Source organism: Procambarus clarkii, chromosome 4, assembly GCF_040958095.1.
Source record: "Procambarus clarkii isolate CNS0578487 chromosome 4, FALCON_Pclarkii_2.0, whole genome shotgun sequence".
Classification (NCBI taxonomy): domain Eukaryota; kingdom Metazoa; phylum Arthropoda; class Malacostraca; order Decapoda; family Cambaridae; genus Procambarus; species Procambarus clarkii.
In genome coordinates this window covers 8,739,166-8,761,361 of record NC_091153.1, presented here as the reverse complement: position 1 = coordinate 8,761,361, position 22,196 = coordinate 8,739,166, and the positions used below count along the sequence as shown (strand labels likewise).

Here is a 22,196-nt window from a genome sequence, read left to right as displayed (position 1 = left end):
TTTGAGGACAGGATTAGTGCTCGGATATGATATGAGGATGGGATGAAAGGAATGGTGATCAACCTTTAGGGCCATCGGGGATCGAACGCAGACTTGCATGAAGGGATATTAACTCTGTACCATCAAGTTTATGTTGCAAATCTACTACAATAATCTTCAATGTGTTTAGGAAATTGCCACGCTCTGCAGTCCTACTTGTTATTCAGCATTTCAACTTTATTCCCTGTTCTGTTGCACTCCTTCTGCACTGCTGAGTGCATTTTTATACGATGTACCTAGAACCCTTCGCTCAATATACTTCATCTTTAAGTATATCGATCCTGGTTTTAAGTGGAGAGGGGGAACGTTATTGTGTGGGGCCATGCTTGAATAAGTCTGCTAATACTACAGCAAGAGAACACTTGGAGAAATGTCCAGCAAAGTCCCAGGCTCGCGTCAAACTGATCAGACCACATCAGAAAAAGTTAGTTCATTTTGTTACCAATAAGACGTGGCTATGAATAATTTGTGTGGTCATCACTGAGTACCCTCCAGTTCCAAGTCATTCAGGTTGTCGACAGTTTGATGTGATGACCCCAGCCTCGTTAATTCTTGCTGTTTCTTCCTGTATGGTAATATCTTGAGTTAAAATTAAGTATCGTCTTTTACTGACCCTATTTCGCTACCTCTCACACTGAAGTTATGCAACCTTACATTCATATAGCTGCATTTGCATATATAAATCCCATTAAAGCTTACTGGCTATATTTCCACTAATTCTAAATAACACATCTTTGATAAATTTCTGCCTTTGTGTATGGATAAAAGCATCTTGACCTATCCATACACTAGAAAATGAAGGGACGACGACGTTTCGGTCCGTCCTGTACCATTCTCAAGTCGATTGTCGACTTGTCGACAATCGACTTGAAAATGGTCCAGGATGGACCGAAACGTCGTCGTCCCTTCATTTCCTAGTGTGTGGATTGTTCAACATACTTCAGCCACGTTATTGTGACTTATCGCCTGCATAAAGGTATTTTTTTCTTATTATAATAACATGGGAAACTCTAGCATGACAAATAGACTAATGGAGTAACATGAGGCGCTCCAACACTGAGAGCGGGGAGGAGTGTTGGCCACAAAGGTAATAAGCCCGTTCCATCCCCAACTACATGGACCTCTGGTCACTAACGCCCTGTGAAATTAAATCATTTAGGATAGCAGCCCGGGCCGCAGTACTCGGCTCCCTCATCTCCGAGGTAATTTTTGATGACACGAGTAGCGGTCATCGCTAGATCTGTGTCTGAGAATAGCGGTCATCGCTAGCTCTGTGTCTGAGATTAGCTGTTATCGCTAGCTCTGTGTCTGAGGGTATCGGTCATCGCTAGATCTGTGTTTGAGAGCAGCAGTCATCGCTAGCTCTGTGACTGAAAGTAGCGGTCATCGCTAGATCTGTGTCTGAGAGTAGCGATCATCGCTAGCTCTGTGACTGAGAGTAGCGGTCATCGCTAGCTCTGTCTGAGAGTAGCAGTCATCGCTAGACCTGTGTCTGAGAGTAGCGGTCATCGCTAGCTCTGTGTCTGAGAGTAGCGGTCATCGCTAGCTCTGTGTCTGAAAGTAGCGGTCATCGCTAGCTCTGTTTCTGAAAGTAGCGGGTACAAATTGCATGACGTTATCTCTTCAAGGTTTTTTCTAAGAGATGGTATTGATCTAGTTCCCCGCCTCTGCACTCTCTGCAATTAATTAACTTCCGCTAATTAGTTTTGGGACCAGATTTCTTTGCTGCATCCAAGAAGCAGTCTTATATCGTGTTAAGATTCAGCTAAACTTACAGGTAAGTCTTCGGTGTAGAGAAGATTTCTACAGGAACCAAAATTATCCAAACAATTAACGCCATTATTTTCACTATATCCAATGAAGATAAACAGTAGGATGGTATACACCTTAGGAAGCACGTTTGTAAGGCGACAAAAACATTCTCACCTTGCAAGAAGATGTAGGCATCATAAAGATTGAAATTACATATATTTTGGTCTATCCTCTACGTACCATTTAGTGTTTTCTCGAGAACTGAAGCAGTTGCCTTTTAACCCAAAGATTCTCCATACAATGTGCCATTCTTTGATGGTATCAGGAGTATCATTGCTTGTAGGCCATCTGTTAACTTTCAGAGCAAGAAAAGTGAACTTACCAAAAGCAAATTGGTGCTAAGTCTATGGAATGTGGGTAATGTTATAGTGGAGGGCTTAATCTCCCTCCAGCAGGTTTTCTGCTTCAATTTAATTAATTTGTGAGGATTTGTTGTGCTGTTATTTGAGGGTTCTAATTGCTTCTTCCTTCCACAGGAAACCGCGTTGAGTCACAACATCATTCATAGCTGTGAATATCCCCTAAGGTTATGTTAATATTGTGATTCTCCCACGTACTCAGTAGGTGATCCTCTTTGCATTGAATGTGCCATGGGGTTTTGACTTGTTCTACCATTATACGCCCAACCAATATGCGAAACTGCACCCATTTGAGGGAGGAAAGACCACGTCAGGCGTGAGAGGCTGTGCCAGAATTTGATGAAAAACTGTTCCCAGATTTACCTATGAGTGTTGACGGGTGTTGGTTTGTCGTGGAGCTTAGTTCATAAGCACCAGGACTAACCAATCCTCATGGACGATCAATGGTGAGGTGGTCATAGTACCGTGTACGTTTGGGGTTAATTCGGGGTATCATGGGTTCGAATCCTTGTCTGGTCATTTAGAGTGCTTAGGGATATATATATAATATATATTATATATATATATATATATATATATATAAATATATATATATATATATATATATATATATATATATATATATATATATATATATATATATATATATATATATATATATATGATTATAGTATCGTCGTCTAGGAAAACAGCAATATCAGAAAATCGGAATTCATATTGGAAAACAATGTTAAAATTATTGGTATTCCAGGAATGGAATAAAATATTTGAAATCAGTCAAATGTTGAATTTTTCCAATTTCTCAGATCTATAAGACGACGTTGTTATGGGAAACTTACTGCTTGCCTCTTACTTTGATCCTGCTGCTCACTCTCTGTTTGTTCCTGCTGCTGCTGCTGCTGCTCCCATCATATTTGTTACTGCTTCACTTTCCGCGTGTTCCTCCTGCCTGCTAGTGTTCCTGCTATTGCTTGCCTACTTGTTCCTACAGCTGACGGCCTGCTTGTTCCTCCTGCTGTGTATATGCTTGCTTCTCCTGCTGTGTGTATCCATGCTTCTCCTGCTGTGTACATCCTTTCTTCTCCTGCTGTGTATATCCTTGCTTCTCCTGCTGCGTACATGCTTTCTACTCCTCCTGTGTATATCCTTGCTTCACCTGCTGTGTGTACATCCTTGCTTCACCTGCTGTGTACATCCTTGCTTCACCTGCTGTGTACCTGCTTCATTCTGCTGCAGAGTGTCTGTTCCTTCTGTATTACAACTTGACACGAGAGTTCTGTTTTGCCCAAACAACGACTCAACTACTTTGTTTAATAAGTGCCAGTAATATTGTTATTTATGTCGAGTCCTTCGTTTAGTCTGTGTGTCTTTACTTACAAATACATCTGCAGGGAAAGACCAATTACTCTTTGGTCTTTGTTACACCTGATTGTAGTTTTTTTAGACTCGCGCCTCGTAATTTCACTGTTTTTGCCATCATGTGGAGATAAGATTAAAGCCAGTATAACTAAGTCTCTTCTTGCATTCATTGAATATACATTAGGAATATTCAATGAATATTCATTGAATTTACATTCCTGTACATCGGGAGGTATACCCAACACTTCGGTACAAGTATACCGAGTGTTGATCTTGGTCTAGCAGTATGTTTTGGACTAAAGCATATATTCTGGTTGTTCAGTCAACCATTGTAGTAGTCTAAATATCTCTTGAGAGATTGACAGGCTTTATTTATTTACTGCTTTGTCCTCAAATGAGCTGAATAGTCATCACAAAAAAATTCAGCTTCAGAGTAGTAAGCCATTAGACTGCACTAAGACGTGAAGTAGTAGAGACAGCCACCTTACACAGCTTAAAAATGTAAATATGACGCAGCCCAATAGGCCTTGTAATCTATGAACTAGATGTTAAAGAGTTGAAACGCACGACCCAGAAGCCGAGGCTCAGTCCCCCGTAAATACAAGTAGATAACTAGAGCAAGACGAGTACAAGCTCACATTCACAAGGACAAATGTGCACAGAGAATTAGGCTGAAAACCTTGCATATAAACAGACTGTCAACAGGACAGATACCGAGAAGCCTAAATATGCTCTTCAGATCATCCTAAATGAGCATATATTGACTTTTCTCGCCTTGAGCCAAAAGCCTTTTTTTCCCGTAAAGTTTTAACGCTGCATATTAAACCCAAAATATTCGTTGATGATGAAAGAATGTGAACGATTTGACACCATCTTTTTTTATGAGAAAATTTGAAACTATTTTGTATAGTTCTTTAATCGGCAGTGGAAAGAAAGTTTTTGGCCCAAACAATTTTTCTCATGAAATTAGTTGAATAAATTTATTAGGTAAACACGTATTCTATTTTCTCTTTGATTTTTGCGCAAAACTGCACATAGTAATATTACACTAAATTATATTTACACTAAATAGTATTTACACTAATTAATATTTACACTAAATAATATTTACACTAAATAACATTTACACTTAATAATAGTTACACTAAATAATATTTACACTAAATAATAGTATTAAATTATCTAATTTGGGGGAATGAGTCTAATTTGGGGGAATGAGCGCCCATTGAAATTTTCCTACTGTTATAAATTTCCTTTTAATAAGCTTTGTTCTAAAGTGTTACAGCGTGTATAGCTATATCACTTGCACACATCGTCTACACACACACAAAGTCAACATGTTCTCAATATCCCCATAAATATAGCACTACAAAAATTACATATAAGAACAAAAATACAGAGAATTGAACAAAAAATAAAGGTAAGGAGGAGGGGCAGTGAAGGTGGGCGGCCGAAGAGCCCGGTCCACAGACTTTACTACCCAGGCTGGAGAAATTTACCGACCAGCAGAGGAAAAAATGGTATATTTTACGCTGCTGGGTGGACAGCAAGACTGGCGAGCTGCCGTCCACTGAATATAGTGGCCAGTAAGTTTATAATACAATTTTGTTTTGTTTTGGGGTCGATATATGTGGATTTTCATCATTATTCCTCGACCACTATAATAGTGGAGGATCAGTCTCACTCTTTTATTCATCGTCAATTCGTTCATTATATCAGTCATTCTCTATCACACTTAATCAGAGTCCGATATGGATCAAGTATTTTGAATAATGAATATCTTTATTGATTATATAATTTTCACTAATCTTAATATTTTGTCAATAATAGTCGTCTGCTTAGTAAACATATTTTCCCTTTAACTTCTAATAAGCAGCATTTGCTATTAAAAAGTGCAATTAAGCATTAAAAGCCTAATATGTGCCCTTCATGATGTGAAATCAGCCAAGTAATAATGTTTTAATCATTCATGTGATGTTAATGACAAAAATCATAGGATGATCTATGCTCACTTATCGGTGTATATATATACATTGTGGGTGTACTTCAGAGGAGGCTTGGTCACAGACCAAGCCTCCTCTGGTCACAGACCAGCCTCCTTGGTCACAGACCAAGCCACGGGGTCCTTGAACAGCCCAGAATCACCGCAAGGTATGGTAGTCCAGTTGACCAATCCACACACTAGAAAATGAAGGGACGACGACGTTTCGATCCATCCTGGACCATTCTCATGTCGATTGTGAGACTTGAGAATGGTCCAGGACGGACCGAAACGTCGTCGTCCCTTCATTTTCTAGTGTGTGGATTGACCAACATACTTCAGCCACGTTATTGTGACTCATCGCATGCATATGGTAGTCCAGAACTATGTTCAGGACTAAAGTATACTTACTTGTTTCAGTAAGCTATTGTGATGGCATCAGTATCCCGTCAGAGATTGTTTAAATATCAACACAATAACAAGCACCACAAAATTAACGATTACTATAATCAGGAAGTTCATTATGATTAAAAGTTATATTTTTGGTGTGTAATTAACATAAAAGGTATATGGGTAAAAATGTTTTAAGAGGTATTGGCTGAACACGAAAATGTATATATATTTAATTCATAATAAAATGTTCGGTATATATGTGTTTTACCGTCATTTTTTTTATTTGCTTTTAGGCAGTTTTTTTTATTCATATTGCTGGATAGAGATGAAGGTAAGTGGCTTTGGTAATAAAGTTGGTCACTAATGTGCTTTTGGAGCTGACTGTAGGGAGGAAAATGTTGGTGAAGTTTTTTTAGTGTTCTGAGCAGCATGGCCAGCATGGTGTAGTGTTCTGAGCAGCATGGCCAGCATGGTGTAGTGTTCTGAGCAGCATGGACAGCATGGTGTAGTGTTCTGAGCAGCATGGACAGCATGGTGTAGTGTTCTGAGCAGCATGGCCAGCATGGTGTAGTGTTCTGAGCAGCATGGCCAGCATGGTGTAATATTCTCAGCAAAATTCTTCAGTATGTTACAATTCCTGTAGTAAGAATATCAGTAGAAACATTGATAAGGATTCGAAGCTGCACCCTGGGTACTCCTGAACACCAGACTTCCCATCTACCTCACTGCTCCTACTGAGAGAGAAAGAGAGAGAGAGTGAGATATATATATATATATATATGTTTCATTGAATATGACCGCATATTCTGTATTTATTATTTTCTGGTTTAGGGCTTCTATCCCTCTAACTATTTTCTTAGCATCAGGGCTTAATTGGAATAGGAGTTCTCCAAAACTCATTTTCGTACTTTTAAGGTGAAGAAAAGAAGTGATTTACTGTAGAGTGTATTACACTTATTTGTATAATTTGCACGACGTTTCGAACCTCCATGGTTCATTCTCAAGTGAACAATCTTACAATACTAGTTGATTTTATACCCGCATTAGGTCAGGTGATAATACAATGAAGGTGAAAAACATGGGGGGATACATAAGGGATAAACATAGGGGCTGCAGAAGGCTTATTGGCCCATACGAGGCATCTCCTATCCAAACACAAAGATTAATCCAGTGTAATTGGCGAGTTTGGATAGGAGATGCCTCGTATGGGCCAATAAGCCTTCTGCAGCCCCTATGTTTATCCCTTATGTATCCCCCCATGTTTTTCACCTTCATTGTATTATCACCTGACCTAATGCGGGTATAAAATCAACTAGTATTGTAAGATTGTTCACTTGAGAATGAACCATGGAGGTTCGAAACGTCGTGCAAATTATACAAATAAGTGTAATACACTCTACAGTAAATCACTTCTTTTCTTCACCTTAAAAGTACGAAAATGAGTTTTGGAGAACTCCTATTCCAATTAAGCCCTGATGCTAAGAAAATAGTTAGAGGGATAGAAGCCCTAAACCAGAAAATAATAAATACAGAATATGCGGTCATATTCAATGAAACATGTTTGAAAGAAAACCTGCTGCCAGTATATACCAATATATATATATATATATATATATATATATATATATATATATATATATATATATATATATATATATATATGTGTATATATATATATATATATATATATATATATATATATATATATATATATATATATAGAGAGAGAGAGAGAGAGAGAGAGAGAGAGAGAAAGAGATGTGCTACAATAGTGCTTCAATAAAATAGTGAGAGAACGATATCGCAAACAGAGAGAATGAGACATACAACATCCCCTCTCACAACATGCTATCCTCTCACAACATGCTATCCTCTCACAACATGCTATCCTCTCACAACATGCTATCCTCTCACAACATGCAATAATAGATCCCACAGCAAATTTCGTGTTGGCCTGGAAAGACATGTGGGTCGTAAACTCTGCCCCATCATTGTTCTGCTCAAAGGCAACGATCAGCTCACAAAACCTTCACCTCTGGAGTCAACGATTATTGGAAGAATCCAAGCACCAGCTGCCTCATAAATTTGCTATACTTTTTACTGTGCAGAAACTCGTTCTCGCGGGCGTTTGACCGCGGTCAAATGGTTCTGTTGGGGGTGTTGTCGTAATTCGCAGTGATTCAAATGGTCGACTGCTTGTATCAGGGACGGACACTGACGGCCAATTCTCTTTCCCCCTAACCAAGTAATTATTACAATTATAGTCTCCGGATCATAATTATAGCTCTTTGTTCCTGAGTTCTACAGCTATATTTACATAACACTTAAAGAATCTGTATAAAAGTTAATATTTTTAATTTATTAAAATAAATATTTTCGTTAAAACTGTTTTGCCAATGGGCTGACCCGTGGCTACAGACTTCATTCGGAAATTAATTAAGAAATTACTATGTTCGAAGTTGATTTATATATATTTTTCACTCAACTGATTTGTTGGAATCATTTTTAAACAATTGGTTTTGCCAAAGTTAATATTTGAAAGATTCTTTCAAACCTTGGAAATTTACCAGCACTTGCGACTATTAAATAAATATTTTAAAGATAATAAAGCCTTGAATTTATTTACATTTTGACATGCACCGTGTTATTCATTCTTTGTCCTGGCTCTTTGAGTGGCCCTAACTACATGTCATCCATCCATTCATCTCTTCATCCATACATTCATCTATACATACATTCATTCCTTCACCCATCAATCCATTCATCTATACATACATTCATCCCTTCACCCATCTATCCATTCATCTATCCATACATCCCTTCACTCATCCATCTATTCATTCCATCATTTAACCATTCTTCCACCCATCCATCGATCCATCCATCATAAGAACATAAGAATAAACATAACTGCCGAAGGCCTTTGGTCCATACGATGCAGCTTCTATTTATAATCACCCAATATCATTCATATATATGTCAACCTACGCTTGAAACAATCAAGGAATCCTACTTCTATTACGTAATGCGGTAATTTCTTTCACAAATCAATAACCCTGTTGACCAGACCACACACTAGAAGGTGAAGGGACGACGACGTTTCGGTCCGTCCTGGACCATTCTCAAGTCGATTGTGAATCGACAATCGACTTGGGAATGGTCCAGGACGGACCGAAACGTCGTCGTCCTTTCACCGTCTAGTGTGTTGTTTGGTCAACATTCTTCAGCCACGTTATTGTATCTCACCGTCAACAATCCTGTTACCGAACCAGTATTAACCCAAGTCTTTCCTAAATCTAAACGTATCCAATATATACCCATTGTTTCGTGTTCTGTCTTGTGTTGATACTTTTAATACCCTATTAATATCCCCCTTTGTTATGTCCATTCATCCACTTGTACACCTCTATCATGTCACAATCGATTCATCAAACCACAGATCTATTAATCCATTCACTTACACTTCAAAATATTGCGAGATGCACTTCACCGGCAGTGTATCTCTAGCTCTAACATCTTAAACCATTGACAATGCAATACGTTCAATCCGGCAGCAGGACCGGCGTCGTCCCGGCCCCCACATTCCTCCACGGTCACCACCGGACTCCGGCTGCCAAATTCTCACCCCAATATCCAAGCTCTTTAGCATGCAGACCACCGCCCCGGGGCGGTGCTCCGTGGAACGTTCAAACCTGCTGCCTGAAAGTGAGAGGAAAATTCGTTGTGAGAAAGATATATATATAATAGTTTACGTTATTACACACACACAAAAAAAAACAGTGTTTTTCTTTTTCTGTTGGGAAGTGGATAAAGTTGTTCATGCAGCAGTGGAGTTCATACGTCTCCATACAGGCCCAGAAACGGCCCGGGTACAGGCCCAGAAGGGGCCCGGGTACAGTCCCAGAAAGGGCCCGGGTACAGGCCCAGAAGGGGCCCAGGTACAGGCCCAGAAGGGGCCCGGGTACAGGCCCAGAAGGGGCCCGGGTACAGGCCCAGAAAGGGCCCGGGTACAGGCCTAGAAATGGCCCGGGTACAGTCCCAGAAAGGGCCCGGGTACAGGCCCAGAAAGGGCCCGGGCACAGGCCCAGAAAGGGCCCGGGTACAGGCCCAGAAAGGGCCCGGGTACAGGCCCAGAAGGGGCCCGGGTACAGGTCCAGAAGGGGCCCGGGTACAGGCCCAGAAGGGGCCCGGGTACAGGCCCAGAAGGGGCCCGGGTACAGGCCCAGAAGGGCCCTGGGTACAGGCCCAGAAAGGGCCCGGGTACAGGCCCAGAAGGGGCCCGGGTACAGGCCCAGAAAGGGCCCGGGTACAGGCCCAGAAATGGCCCGGGTACAGGCCCAGAAAGGGCCTGGGTACAGGCCCAGAAAGGGCCCGAGTACAGGCCCAGAAGGGGCCCGGGTACAGGTCCAGAAGGGGCCCGGGTACAGGCCCAGAAGGGGCCCGGGTACAGGCCCAGAAGGGAAAATGTAAATCTACGGGAAGACTCATTGCTAATATATCTTTGAATATAACTACAATGGAGCTTAATAACTATTAACCACCTGAGCGTTTAAATATTCAGAAAAAATAATAAGTTGGAGAAAGTATAAAGAGAAATGTATTCTTTCAGATACCTTTTAAGTGATTATATTTCAAGAGATATGAAATCACATCCATCGCAAGATACTGAATGTTTAAGGAAATTCCTGGCCGTCTCCACCAGGAATAACCCACAGTGACTGCTGATATTAAGTCAAATATTTAACGCAGTCCCACATCACCACTGACAAAAAGCCTATAACCAAATAAGCTCCTTCTCGCTTCAGAACCTAGACAGACAGATATAATCTACCCTCTTTGGATAGATCAGTAGTAGACTTTTTTAATGTCAGCTCTCCATTTCACATCCTTAAACCAAATACCCCTCTGTCTCTCCTAATTCCTGAATTGACAATGACCTTTTAATTTACTATAAACTGCTAGGTGATAGGTTTGGGTAAGCAAGAAGGATGAAGGCGTCTTGGAATCAATCTTGATCCTTTTTGGGGGGTTTGGACACTTCAGTTCTAATACACTTGCCTCTCGGTGTTCTAAGATTTAATTTTACAGTTAGTAAATGTGTCGCCATCTTGGCATGCAAAGATTTGATGGGAAATTATTTTAAATAATCGAGTGTGAAAACTGTAAGAGTGTGTTAAATCACACCAAAATATCCGCACCATTTTCAAGGTTGTGAAAAGGTTTCAAATCCAACTTTCATCTATATGGAAAGGAACTGACTCGCTGGAATATAAATATAAAGTTGTTGTACGCTCACCCCAAGTTCTATATTCATGAAAGCACTCTTTTCTACCTTTATTGTTCCTTTTTATTTATATTTTTTCACCAGAATATAGTTTAGTTATAGTCAACGTGAGCTACATCTCTGCACATAGTTGTCCACACAGCTGAGACCACACTTGGCCAAGCTGTGGTAACAGCTGTGATCACTCTAGACCAAGCTGTGGTAACAGCTGTGATCACAGGTGACCAAGCTGTGGTAACAGCTGTGATCACACTTGACCAAGCTGTAGTAACAGCTGTGATCACAGGTGACCAAGCTGTGGTAACAGCTGTGATCACACTTGACCAAGCTGTAGTAACAGCTGAGATCACACTTGACCAAGCTGTGGTAACAGCTGTGGGTTACACTTGGCCAAGTTGTAGTCACAGCTGTAGATAAACTTGACCAAGCTGCCAAACTTGGTCTCACGACCAATATGTTTTTCAGATCTTGTTCAGGGCGTCACCTTAGTTTATTGAGAGATTTAAAAAGTGATTCCAGGTACTTTCCCCTTAATGATCTTTACCATTGGTCTTGGTGTTAATTTTGAGTTGTTTGTTATATGTTATGGTGTTATTTTCCAACTGATGCTGACTAGGTCAGCACGGGGAAGTTGTGGTGATGGTAAACTTGTTGAATAGGGTGTTCCAAAAATGTATACACACTTTGACTAATTATAAAATGAGAAATTCCCCACCAAATTCATAAGGAGAGGTCTTTTTCAGTACCAAAATATTGAAACATTTTCACAAGAAACCTTATTAAATCTGCTTTAATACCTGACAAAGACATTATAAATTAACTAAGGCTTTTTGAAAAGGTAGAGCGAAACTCATTTACGATATAATAGGCAATGAATGCCTTAATCCATGTCATTCTAAGCCACTCTTTATACTGATATTTAATATTTTATGATGAGATGTGACGAAAATATTTTCATATTATATTTATTTATTTGTAACGGAATATGTGAAGGTTTCATGAATTGATTCTTTGACTCTCCTTCCAGACACCATCGATTTTAAATGTAAAAGTTCTTTAATATTAGAGTTAATTTCACGCTTGGGTGAAAGTTAATTCATATTTGGTTTATCCACTTTTATTGGTCATTAATATCGTATTGTATGTCTGTTTCTAAATGTGTTCATGCTAGGGAGAAAATACTTTGATATTTTCTAACATTTGCCTCTAGATTTTAAGCAAAGTCTGCATAAAGCCTAAGACACGAAATTATGTCTAACCACTGCGAAGTTAAATCAGTTTCTTTAGCAACTGGCCATTAAAGATGTAAAAATATTTTAACAGGATGCCTGGAGCAGTCATGAGAATATAATGAACCAAATACAAAATCACACACCACTGTACACTCCTAACAACATGAATTTACTACTTTACTCGGTATTTACGAAACCGTTTATGAGCCCTAATGCACTACGAGATCGTCTCAAACAATAATAACCTTGGGTTTAAGACGGCCGCGGAGCGATTCGAATCATTAAATTCTTCAGGAAATAACTATCAAATCGCCATTGTGAAGATAAAATGAACATGTAGGTACACTATGAATCCAATTCAAGAGCCCTATAAGGTATCGTATACATCCACAAGCAGATTGAAAATATCACACAATACGAGCGGGTTAAATTTTACAATTCGAAAGCGAAAATGTAAAAGTTTAATAGACCAGAAAAAATACGGTATCATCACTGTTTCTGGTAATGGGTCTCATAGCATCCTTCGCCTCCAAGATGTTGATATCACTTTTGTAATTCTGCGGGTGGGAGGGGGGGGGGGGGGGGGAATTTTTAGTGATTAACAAGATCCTGAGGTAGACTTTTAGAAACATAAATATCAGCTATTCTCTCTTACACTGTACATGAAAACTTTTGATAATAAAACGTATGCATCCCGTTTTCTGCCGTCTTGTAATATTCTACGATATTGTGACCTTATTGGCTGGCTCAAAGGCATCTCTGCTAGTATTCCCGGGTAATACTTGTGTGTCCTGCTGGGGTGTCGTATATCTTGTGTATATTGTTTTAGGTATATCACTTCCTGCCAAGTATTGCGTCTTGGTGTTATGTGGTGAGTTAATACCCCTGAGGCTCAGCCTTGTATTCTCCCCGGGTTTTTTATCCATGGTTATTATTTCTCTCGTGTGTGAGAGAAATATATATATATATATATATATATATATATATATATATATATATATATATATATATATATATATATATATATATATATATATATATATATATATATATATATATATATATATTTGTGTGTGTGTTTGTACTCACCTAGTTGTGTTTGCGGGGGTTGAGCTCTGGCTCTTTGGTCCCGCCTCTCAACCGTCAATCAACAGGTGTACAGATTCCTGAGCCTATTGGGCTCTATCATATCTACACTTGAAACTGTGTATGGAGTCAGCCTCCACCACATCACTTCCTAATGCATTCCATTTGTCAACCACTCTGACACTAAAAGAGTTCTTTCTAATATCTCTGTGGCTCATTTGTGTGTGTGTGTGTGTGTGTGTGTGTGTGTGTGTAAAATTTAATAAAAAGTGTAATTAATGATGCAGTGTTTATCCATTTCAACCTTTAAGTATGTTCATTGTGGCTCTTCTGATACTTCTAAACGCTATTGTAAGATGACCAAACCACACACCAGAACATGAGGAGACGACGACGACGTTTCGGTCCGTCCTGGATCATTATGAAGTCGATTGTCTATTGTAAGACACAAGGGTTATCTTCTTTTATCAAAGGAGGAGCCAGCAGCCACTACATTGCTGTATATATTCTGCATTTAACCCACAGCGTACATCTTAAAATTGTCTTAATATCTGAGCTACATTAGTGAGACCTTTTAATTATATAAATATTTAAACCTTTTAATTTTTGGGGAGAAGAAAACTGAGCCATTTAATTTCACAGCCTTGTTTGAAAGCCAACTTTCATGTATGATAAATATGTGACCATATTTTGTTTACAACCGTCTCGTTAATATCATAAAATTATTATTAACAATCTCACGCTCTTTTTTGCTAAGCTTTCTTGATTGAGTTGAAAAGACCGCATCTTTTTTATACAAGGAAAACTGTGTAAAGTATCGCTCAGGCGTGAGTGGAATATAGGTGACTGGCAAGATATTGGTGGAAGTGAGTTTACTAGTCACGCTCGACACGCTGAGGTTGGGGGTAAGAAACTGCTGAAGGAGGGATCATCGTGTCTGGTATGGGGTCTCCTGCGTGAGCCTGCATCATCGCCTGCATCCAGTGTCCTGCAGGAGGCTGCCTGAACCATTTCCCGTCGGCTAGTTTTCTGTCGCAGGTGTCTGAAAAGTGACGTTCCTGCTCGTTGATTTTTCTTGTGTTTCTGAACCTGTCGTGGCTGCTGCTTACAGATAAGAACTTGTACATTTTGAGACTTTCAACTCATAAAAATTACTTGAACGGAATTTATAACACAAGCTATAGAATTAATGAGAGAATCTTAAATGTCAGTAACTTTACTGTATCGGTAGATATTGGTTATGAATGAGGTTCTAATACTTGATTTGGAATTCATTTAAATTTTGATCTGCATTTAAAATTGCCTGTCAGGTAAGCATAAAATGACGTATATATATTTCATTACATGGTGCTGGATTTATTAAAAGGATTATATGTTCTATCCGACACTCTATTGTTTAAATAATAAACAATATAAAGATCATATTTATTGATCTTAGTCATTGATCATCAGTTCATGATGATCACAAATCATGTTCATAAAACAAGTTGTATGATTATAACATTACAGTACTCCCTGTATGTTTACTGCTAACGATACTCAATGTACCGTAATTGATGTTATCAGAGTATGATTATTGATGTCACCAATGTATGATTTTTATGATATCAATGTATGATTATTGATGTTATCAATATATGATTATTGATGTTATCAATGTATGATTATTGATGTTATCAATATATATGATTATTGATAATAATCAATGTATAATGATGTTATTCAATGAACATTTATTGATGATACTAATGTATGATTACTGATGATCAATGTACGTTATGTATCAATAATGTATCAATGTATGATTATTAATTATCAACAATGTATGAATATTGATAACGATAGTGCTTGAATAACTATTCATGACGTTAACAATGTATAACTATTGACAACAATAATAAATGTATGACTATTGAGAACGAATACTTAATTGATGAGTATAGATAATCATACACTGATTATAACCATCTGTTCGCTTACGGAGATTAATATCATCGTTGATAACAAATTATGTATGACGGAAAATAATCCTTCGTAATCGAAACTCATTCTCGAATTTTCACTGATGATTAAATTTTCTTCATATTTTATCGTGTATTATACTCAACGATACGTGTATAATGAGTGTTTTTATCGACATGCATACACACTGTTCATACACTGTGATAATAATTGGTGATAATACTTCTAGTTACTCATTATCTTAACTCATAAATTGAGTATCTTTAATGTCAGATTCATGTCAAATTACACTTGCTGTGTAATATAATTTCACTGAAGGAGACTTATACCTCAAGATACCTCAGTGTGGCTCAAGGGAAGATGTATAAGTCACTGTTGGATACCAATTTGGCACGGCTGAAGTACTTCCTTCTTGACAGGAGCCATAAACTGATCGGTACGACCACGGTTTAGTTTACAGGACAAGCACAGTAAACAGGGTTTACAGTAAACACAGCTACTGTGTTCCAGTCACTGATGAACATTGAAGCCTGCAGATTATATTTTATCAGTTTATATCAAAAGTTCATCAATCTAAGAACTCTACACAGACCGTCTTCAATAATTCAAATTTTACTAAATCAACTTTTCAGACGCGTTGCGTGAACAACGCTCTCCAGTCGTTATAGAGGATTGGTAGCAGGTCGCAGACGGACGATCGAGCCGTTCATCTTGTGAACACTGATTGGCCAGTATAAAGAAACTAGTTTAAATCTTGCCGTTTCTGTCTGAGCCCATGATCCGTCTTCTGAATGAGCCCAAGATCCATCTTTTGGATGCTCTGGATGTACGATGTCCTTACAGAAGATTGGCCGGATGTTTGTTTTGAGATCCGGCTCTTGTGTGCTGTTGTGGAGGTTATGTGACTGCTTTTGTCCTTGTCTTTTGTCCTTATGAAATTGGTCATCAACATGTACATTTGTGTTGTACAATCCGCATTCGAATCCTTTTTTCTGTGATTTCAAATATAGAATATCATATTATTTCGTTTAGAAAATTTAAAGGTATTTTAGCCAATTCCTTTGTGAATTTGTGTGTATTTGTTTATATAATACTAAGCGTGTATGTGTACTTAATTTTACATATGTATGCATAACAATTATAGGGAGTATAAGTAAACGTTTGTGTATACGGCATATACCGTGTAAACATACTGATACAAACCACAATTACTATTAGGTTAAGGATTATTAACGTGTAATAATGCAGAATATTAAAAATATGCATAATCTCTCGTAAATAGTGAAGAGCTCTGCACGACTAGTGTTTACACTGGTAATTAAAACAACAGTAGCAGCATATAGCCCAGATTCCGACTTTTTTTCCATCCACTCCTATGGGAGAGGACTGAAAGCCTTCGTCACTCGGAAACCTTCTCATGTAGATGATTGATTGAAAAGATTAAGCCACCCAAGAGGTGGCACAGGCATGAATAACCGGGAGCCGGTCGGCCGAGCGGATAGCACACTGGACTTCTGATCCTGTGGTCCTGAGTTCGATCCCAGGCGCCGGCGAGAAACAATGGGCAGAGTTACTTTCACCCTATGCCCCTGTTACCTAGCAGTAAAATAGGTACCTGGGTGTTAGTCAGCTGTCACGGGCTGCTTCCTGGGGCTGGAGGCCTGGTCGAGGACCGGGCCGCGGGGACACTAAAAAAAGACCCGAAATCATCTCAAGATAACCTCAAGATAGCCCGTAACTCATGCAGATGGTGGACAGTCGTGACGACTCTGCTTGACTTTAGACTTGTTTAGTTCGCAAATTAAGTCATTTTCAAATCGAAATTTATATTGGCGTTTTAAATTGACACTAAAGCCACGAGATCCAGTCACTTATTACTTATTATTAATTACTGATATTTTGTGTTTTAACCATTTTCATACTGTTTTATTCATGTTATTTTTTTTAGAGTTTTATTATTAGTATCCCTGTGATCATCAGACTAACAAAGAGATTTAATTTGCACAATGGTAAATACGGAAATATATTTAATTCATTTTCACAAACTAATGATAATTGTTTGATAATATAACCGTAACCATATTACGGTTATATTTTCTGAAAATATATCTAAATAAATAAATAAAAATATATAAATATATATATATATATATATATATATATATATATATATATATATATATATATATATATATATAAATATATATATATATGTCGTACCTAGTAGCCAGAACTCACTTCTCACCCTACTATGCAAGGCCCGATTTGCCTAATAAGCCAAGTTTTCATGAATTAATTGTTTTTCGACTACCTAACTTACCTAACCTAACCTAACCTAACTTTTTCGGCTACCTAACCTAACCTAACCTATAAAGATAGGTTAGGTTAGGTTAGGTAGGGTTGGTTAGGTTCGGTCATATATCTACTTTAATTTTATTACCAATAAAAAAAAATTACCTCATACATAATGAAATGGGTAGCTTTATCATTTCATAAGAAAAAAAATTTAGAAAATATATTAATTCAGGAAAACTTGGCTTATTAGGCAAATCGGGCCATGCATAGTAGGCCGAGAAGTGCGTTCTGGCTTCTAGGTACGACATATATATATATATATATATAATTTCCTATATCGTCGGGTGTTTGTGTTCTGCCCTTGATCTCCCTTCTGGACGTTGCAACAATCAAGCAGGATAAGTTATAATGTTCATGAGGAAAACTGTGTTGAAGCTTAGGCCCCTCGGACTCAACAGAGCCGTTGGACATTCCATGCAAGTGGACGATTATAGTGTTTCTTTCCTGTTACCGACGCTTCCAACGGAACCTCGCGTTGTTTGATTTTAAAAGCAACATTTATGCAATTCTGTCAAAGAAATATCAGCCATTATAAATAAATATTCGACTTCATGGGAGAAATATGATCAATTATTGAGAGAGAGAGAGAGAGAGAGAGAGAGAGAGAGAGAGAGAGAGAGAGAGAGAGAGAGAGAGAGAGAGAGAGAGAGAGAGAGAGAGAGAGAGAGAAAGAGAGAGAGAGAGAGAGAGAGAGAGAGAGAGAGAGAGAGAGAGAGAGAGAGAGAGAGAGAGAGAGAGAGAGAGAGAGAGAGAGAGAGAGAGAGAGACAGAGAGAGAGAGAGAGAGAGAGAGAGAGAGAGAGAGAGAGAGAGAGAGAGAGAGAGAGAGAGAGAGAGAGAGAGAGAGAGAGAGAGAGAGACAGAGAGACAGAGAGTCCTTTCTCTGCCATGATCAATATCCCGTGAAATGAAGCACTGAGACCAGAAGCGCAAACTGGTCTCATGTGCTTACGTGGGTTATTGGGTACGGCTGAGGTTGTGTTTATGAGGGCCAGTTGTGGTGGGGTTGTAGGGGGCAGATGAGATAATGTGGTTGGAGGGTTGCTGATGGGTTGTTAGGGGTGTCTAATGAGGTAGGTTGTGGAGGAAAGGCTGAGATATAAGTGCGGTGGCTAGGGGGGGGGGGTGTGGTGTAGTTGAAGTCTGTGGTGATAAAGGGTGGGTGAAAGCTTGGGTAAAGTACGGGGCTCACCATAGCCCGTGCTACTTGGAATGTTTTGTTCTGAGGAGCTGAATCTAAAACAGCAACAATTGGGGTAAAACAGTAAAATCAGGAGATACACGGCAATGAAAAGCATGAAGGAATAGGAACAAAAAACGAACACCGTGAATAACTTGGGGAATGAGAATTTAAATGCAGGAAAAGTGGTTGTAATATAATGCTCAGAAGCAAGACGATATCCACCGAGAAGAAGCTATGTGCTCCTACCCAAGAGCTTCAGGTCAAGGACGGTGTAATATGTCATCTTGTTAGCTGGAAAGATCGATATGTTTTCTTTCTGGTAATACCGGAAATTATCAGAAATTCAACGTTGAAAGAAGAGAGCTCATCTACGATTGCCAGATATCGAGACGTTTACAAGATATCTGTGAATGCCTAGTCATCGTTCTGCTTTTCAGGTTTGCTATCATGAGTTATAAAGCAAGAAGAGACTATATCCCACATAACTTGGATCAACAAAGACTTCATAAGGATCTAGGATGGAATGAAACGACATCAATTTCTAGTTTCTATGTGAAATCAAAGTTATTAATAATATATCTAAAATCGAGGATTGAAATAAAGCTGAAATGAATCCCTGATATTCATTGATTCGTCAACCATTCCCTGAAATTCATAAGTCGCTAAGACGGACTTGAAGAAGAGTAAAATGATTTATATTTCAGTGGCCCATTTGTCGACGTATTCCAATTTTCCACCGCGGCCTGACAGAAACCAACAAATTGGTAGCTGACGCAATGTTGACTAATTTCAATACAGTGTTTTGGTTACTAAAGGTATAAATGTCAGATATTGGAAGGGAATATGTATAATTTATTTTTAAATAAGTATTTAATATTTACACCACAATTCTAAAGGTAAATACCCTATATCACCCATATTTAAATTGTATGAATGCGAATCAATTGAACAATTATATTTAATATATCTACCTTCTCAGAGATCCCATTAATATGGATGAACAGCTACCTAATGTTAAATTACAGCTTAACAACGCAGATCGTCACTCAATTAACACTAAAAACTGTTTTTATGCACTTAACTTTTGTCACACTTCCCCATAGTCCTGTTTGAGATATATTCTGTGAGGAATATACTTGAGGAAATAGTCACTAAAGGAAGGAATTGGAACTAGTGTATACCTCGAAGGGCATAGTGTATACCTAGTTTACATTGTGTATTCCTAGTGTATACCTAGGAGGTGTTTAGACATGGTAATGTTGTGACACACATGTGAAACTTTTATGACCAATGAATGATACGAATGAGAGTGCAGAAGGTCTATTGGCTTAGGCAGCTCCAATTTATATCCAAAACAATTTCAGGAACAGATGTGCAGTACAATTTATGGGCTGGACAAGCAGTAATTGATGCTACAGGAGAATGGTCCAGGACGGACCGAAGCGTCGTCGTCCCTTCACATTCTAATGTGTGGTCTGGTCATCCTACAGGAGCTAGATAACAGACAGAAAATATTAGTGACCCCAGCAGCTAAATACCAGCAACAGTTTAAGATGCGTTAGTTAAACGTTACCTGCAGGTGTAACAGGGGACAGTAACACAATATACGAATAGATCTAAATCATTATTAGACTCGTTATTTGCATTACCAAAAAAGGTGATCTCTGCTCAAAGCTACAGTAATTAAAACACAGCCAACCACCGGCTTTAGCCTTAATATTTTAGTAATTATAGTGGACAGCAATTATGTAAATTTATGCAGTCATTATCTCGTCATTATTTATTCAGTGATACAAATAGTTGTTGTTATTTTTGTTTTCATTAAGCACTTTTGGCTTCTAATTTTGTGGCTTCGTTTGGCAGCTGTTGCTTGCAATTTCTGCCACCGACAGCCTGGCCTCCACACCTGCCACCGGCAGCCTGGCCTCCACACCTGCCACCGGCAGCCAGGCCTCCACACCTGCCACCGACAGCCAGGGCTCCACACCTGCCACCGGCAGCCAGGCCTCCACACCTGCCACCGGCAGCCAGGCCTCCACACCTGCCACCGGCAGCCTGGCCTCCACACCGGCCACCGGCAGCCTGGCCTCCACACCGGCCACCGACAGCCTGGCCTCCACACCTGCCACCGGCAGCCTGGCCTCCACACCTGCCACCGGCAGCCAGGCCTCCACACCGGCCACCGACAGCCAGGCCTCCACACCTGCCACCGACAGCCTGGCCTCCACACCTGCCACCGGCAGCCTCCAGTTTGGTGACCAACACTCCTGGGAGCACACGTTAAGGCAGCTTAGCTGTGAAGTGTGACACCTTCTCTGGCCCCAGTCACTATAGCGTGAGCTGCGACCCCTCTGACACCTACAGTTTAGGTTTAATATATATATAAAGAGAGAGAGAGAGAGAGAGAGAGAGAGAGAGAGAGAGAGAGAGAGAGAGAGAGAGAGAGAGAGAGAGAGAGAGAGAGAGAGAGAGAGAGAGAGAGAGAGAGAGAGAGAGAGAGAGAGAGAGAGAGAGAGAGAGAGAGAGAGAGAGAGAGAGAGAGAGAGAGAGAGAGAGAGAGAGAGAGAGAGAGAGAGAGAGAGAGAGAGAGAGAGAGAGAGAGAGAGAGAAAGAGAGAGAAAGAGAGAGAGAAAGAGAGATTCTCCAAGTCTGCGGTATTTTACTAATGCTTGAGTATACTGTATGCACTCTCTAATAACCATTTTATTACACACTTAAAGTCTGTATGATAAAGGTAACGTCATAATAATCTGTTGAATGAAGCACACCTCCCTTGAGCAACCAAAGATAAGTTATCAACTCGAATAACAAACCACTGGAGGTCTGGATGAAACTTTCTGGAATCTAATACTCCAAAGTAAAGACCTCAGACAATCCAATACTCCAGGGGAAACTCCCAGGCAAGAAAATAGGAGAAACAAATCTCAGGCAAGCAAAGAATTATAGGGAGGAACCTTAGACAATTCAATACTCACAATAGGACAGCCTCGGGCAATCCAATACCCTGAGGGGAAAATCTCAGGCAAGCCAATAACTGGAGGAACAAGCCTTAGACGAGCCAATAACTAGAGGGAGGAGACAAAACACAGATCCAGTGTGAGGTGGGGAAGTGGGTGTTGATCTTGGTTATGCTGTATGGCCGGCCAGATGCC

The 22,196-nt window shown here is 39.4% G+C and overlaps 1 protein-coding gene across 1 annotated transcript; it reads left to right on the top strand.

Annotated features, from left to right (window-relative positions):
* The first annotated feature begins 269 nt into the window (after positions 1-269).
* LOC138370590 (uncharacterized protein DKFZp434B061-like) lies at positions 270-21,351 on the top strand. The gene is made up of 6 exons (XM_069335031.1): positions 270-463; positions 2,135-2,208; positions 3,202-3,371; positions 9,498-9,648; positions 11,358-11,593; positions 20,908-21,351. The coding sequence occupies exons 1-6, from the start codon at positions 270-272 to the stop codon at positions 21,349-21,351; spliced, it is 1,269 nt and encodes a 422-aa protein (XP_069191132.1).
* The last annotated feature ends 845 nt before the right edge of the window (positions 21,352-22,196 follow it).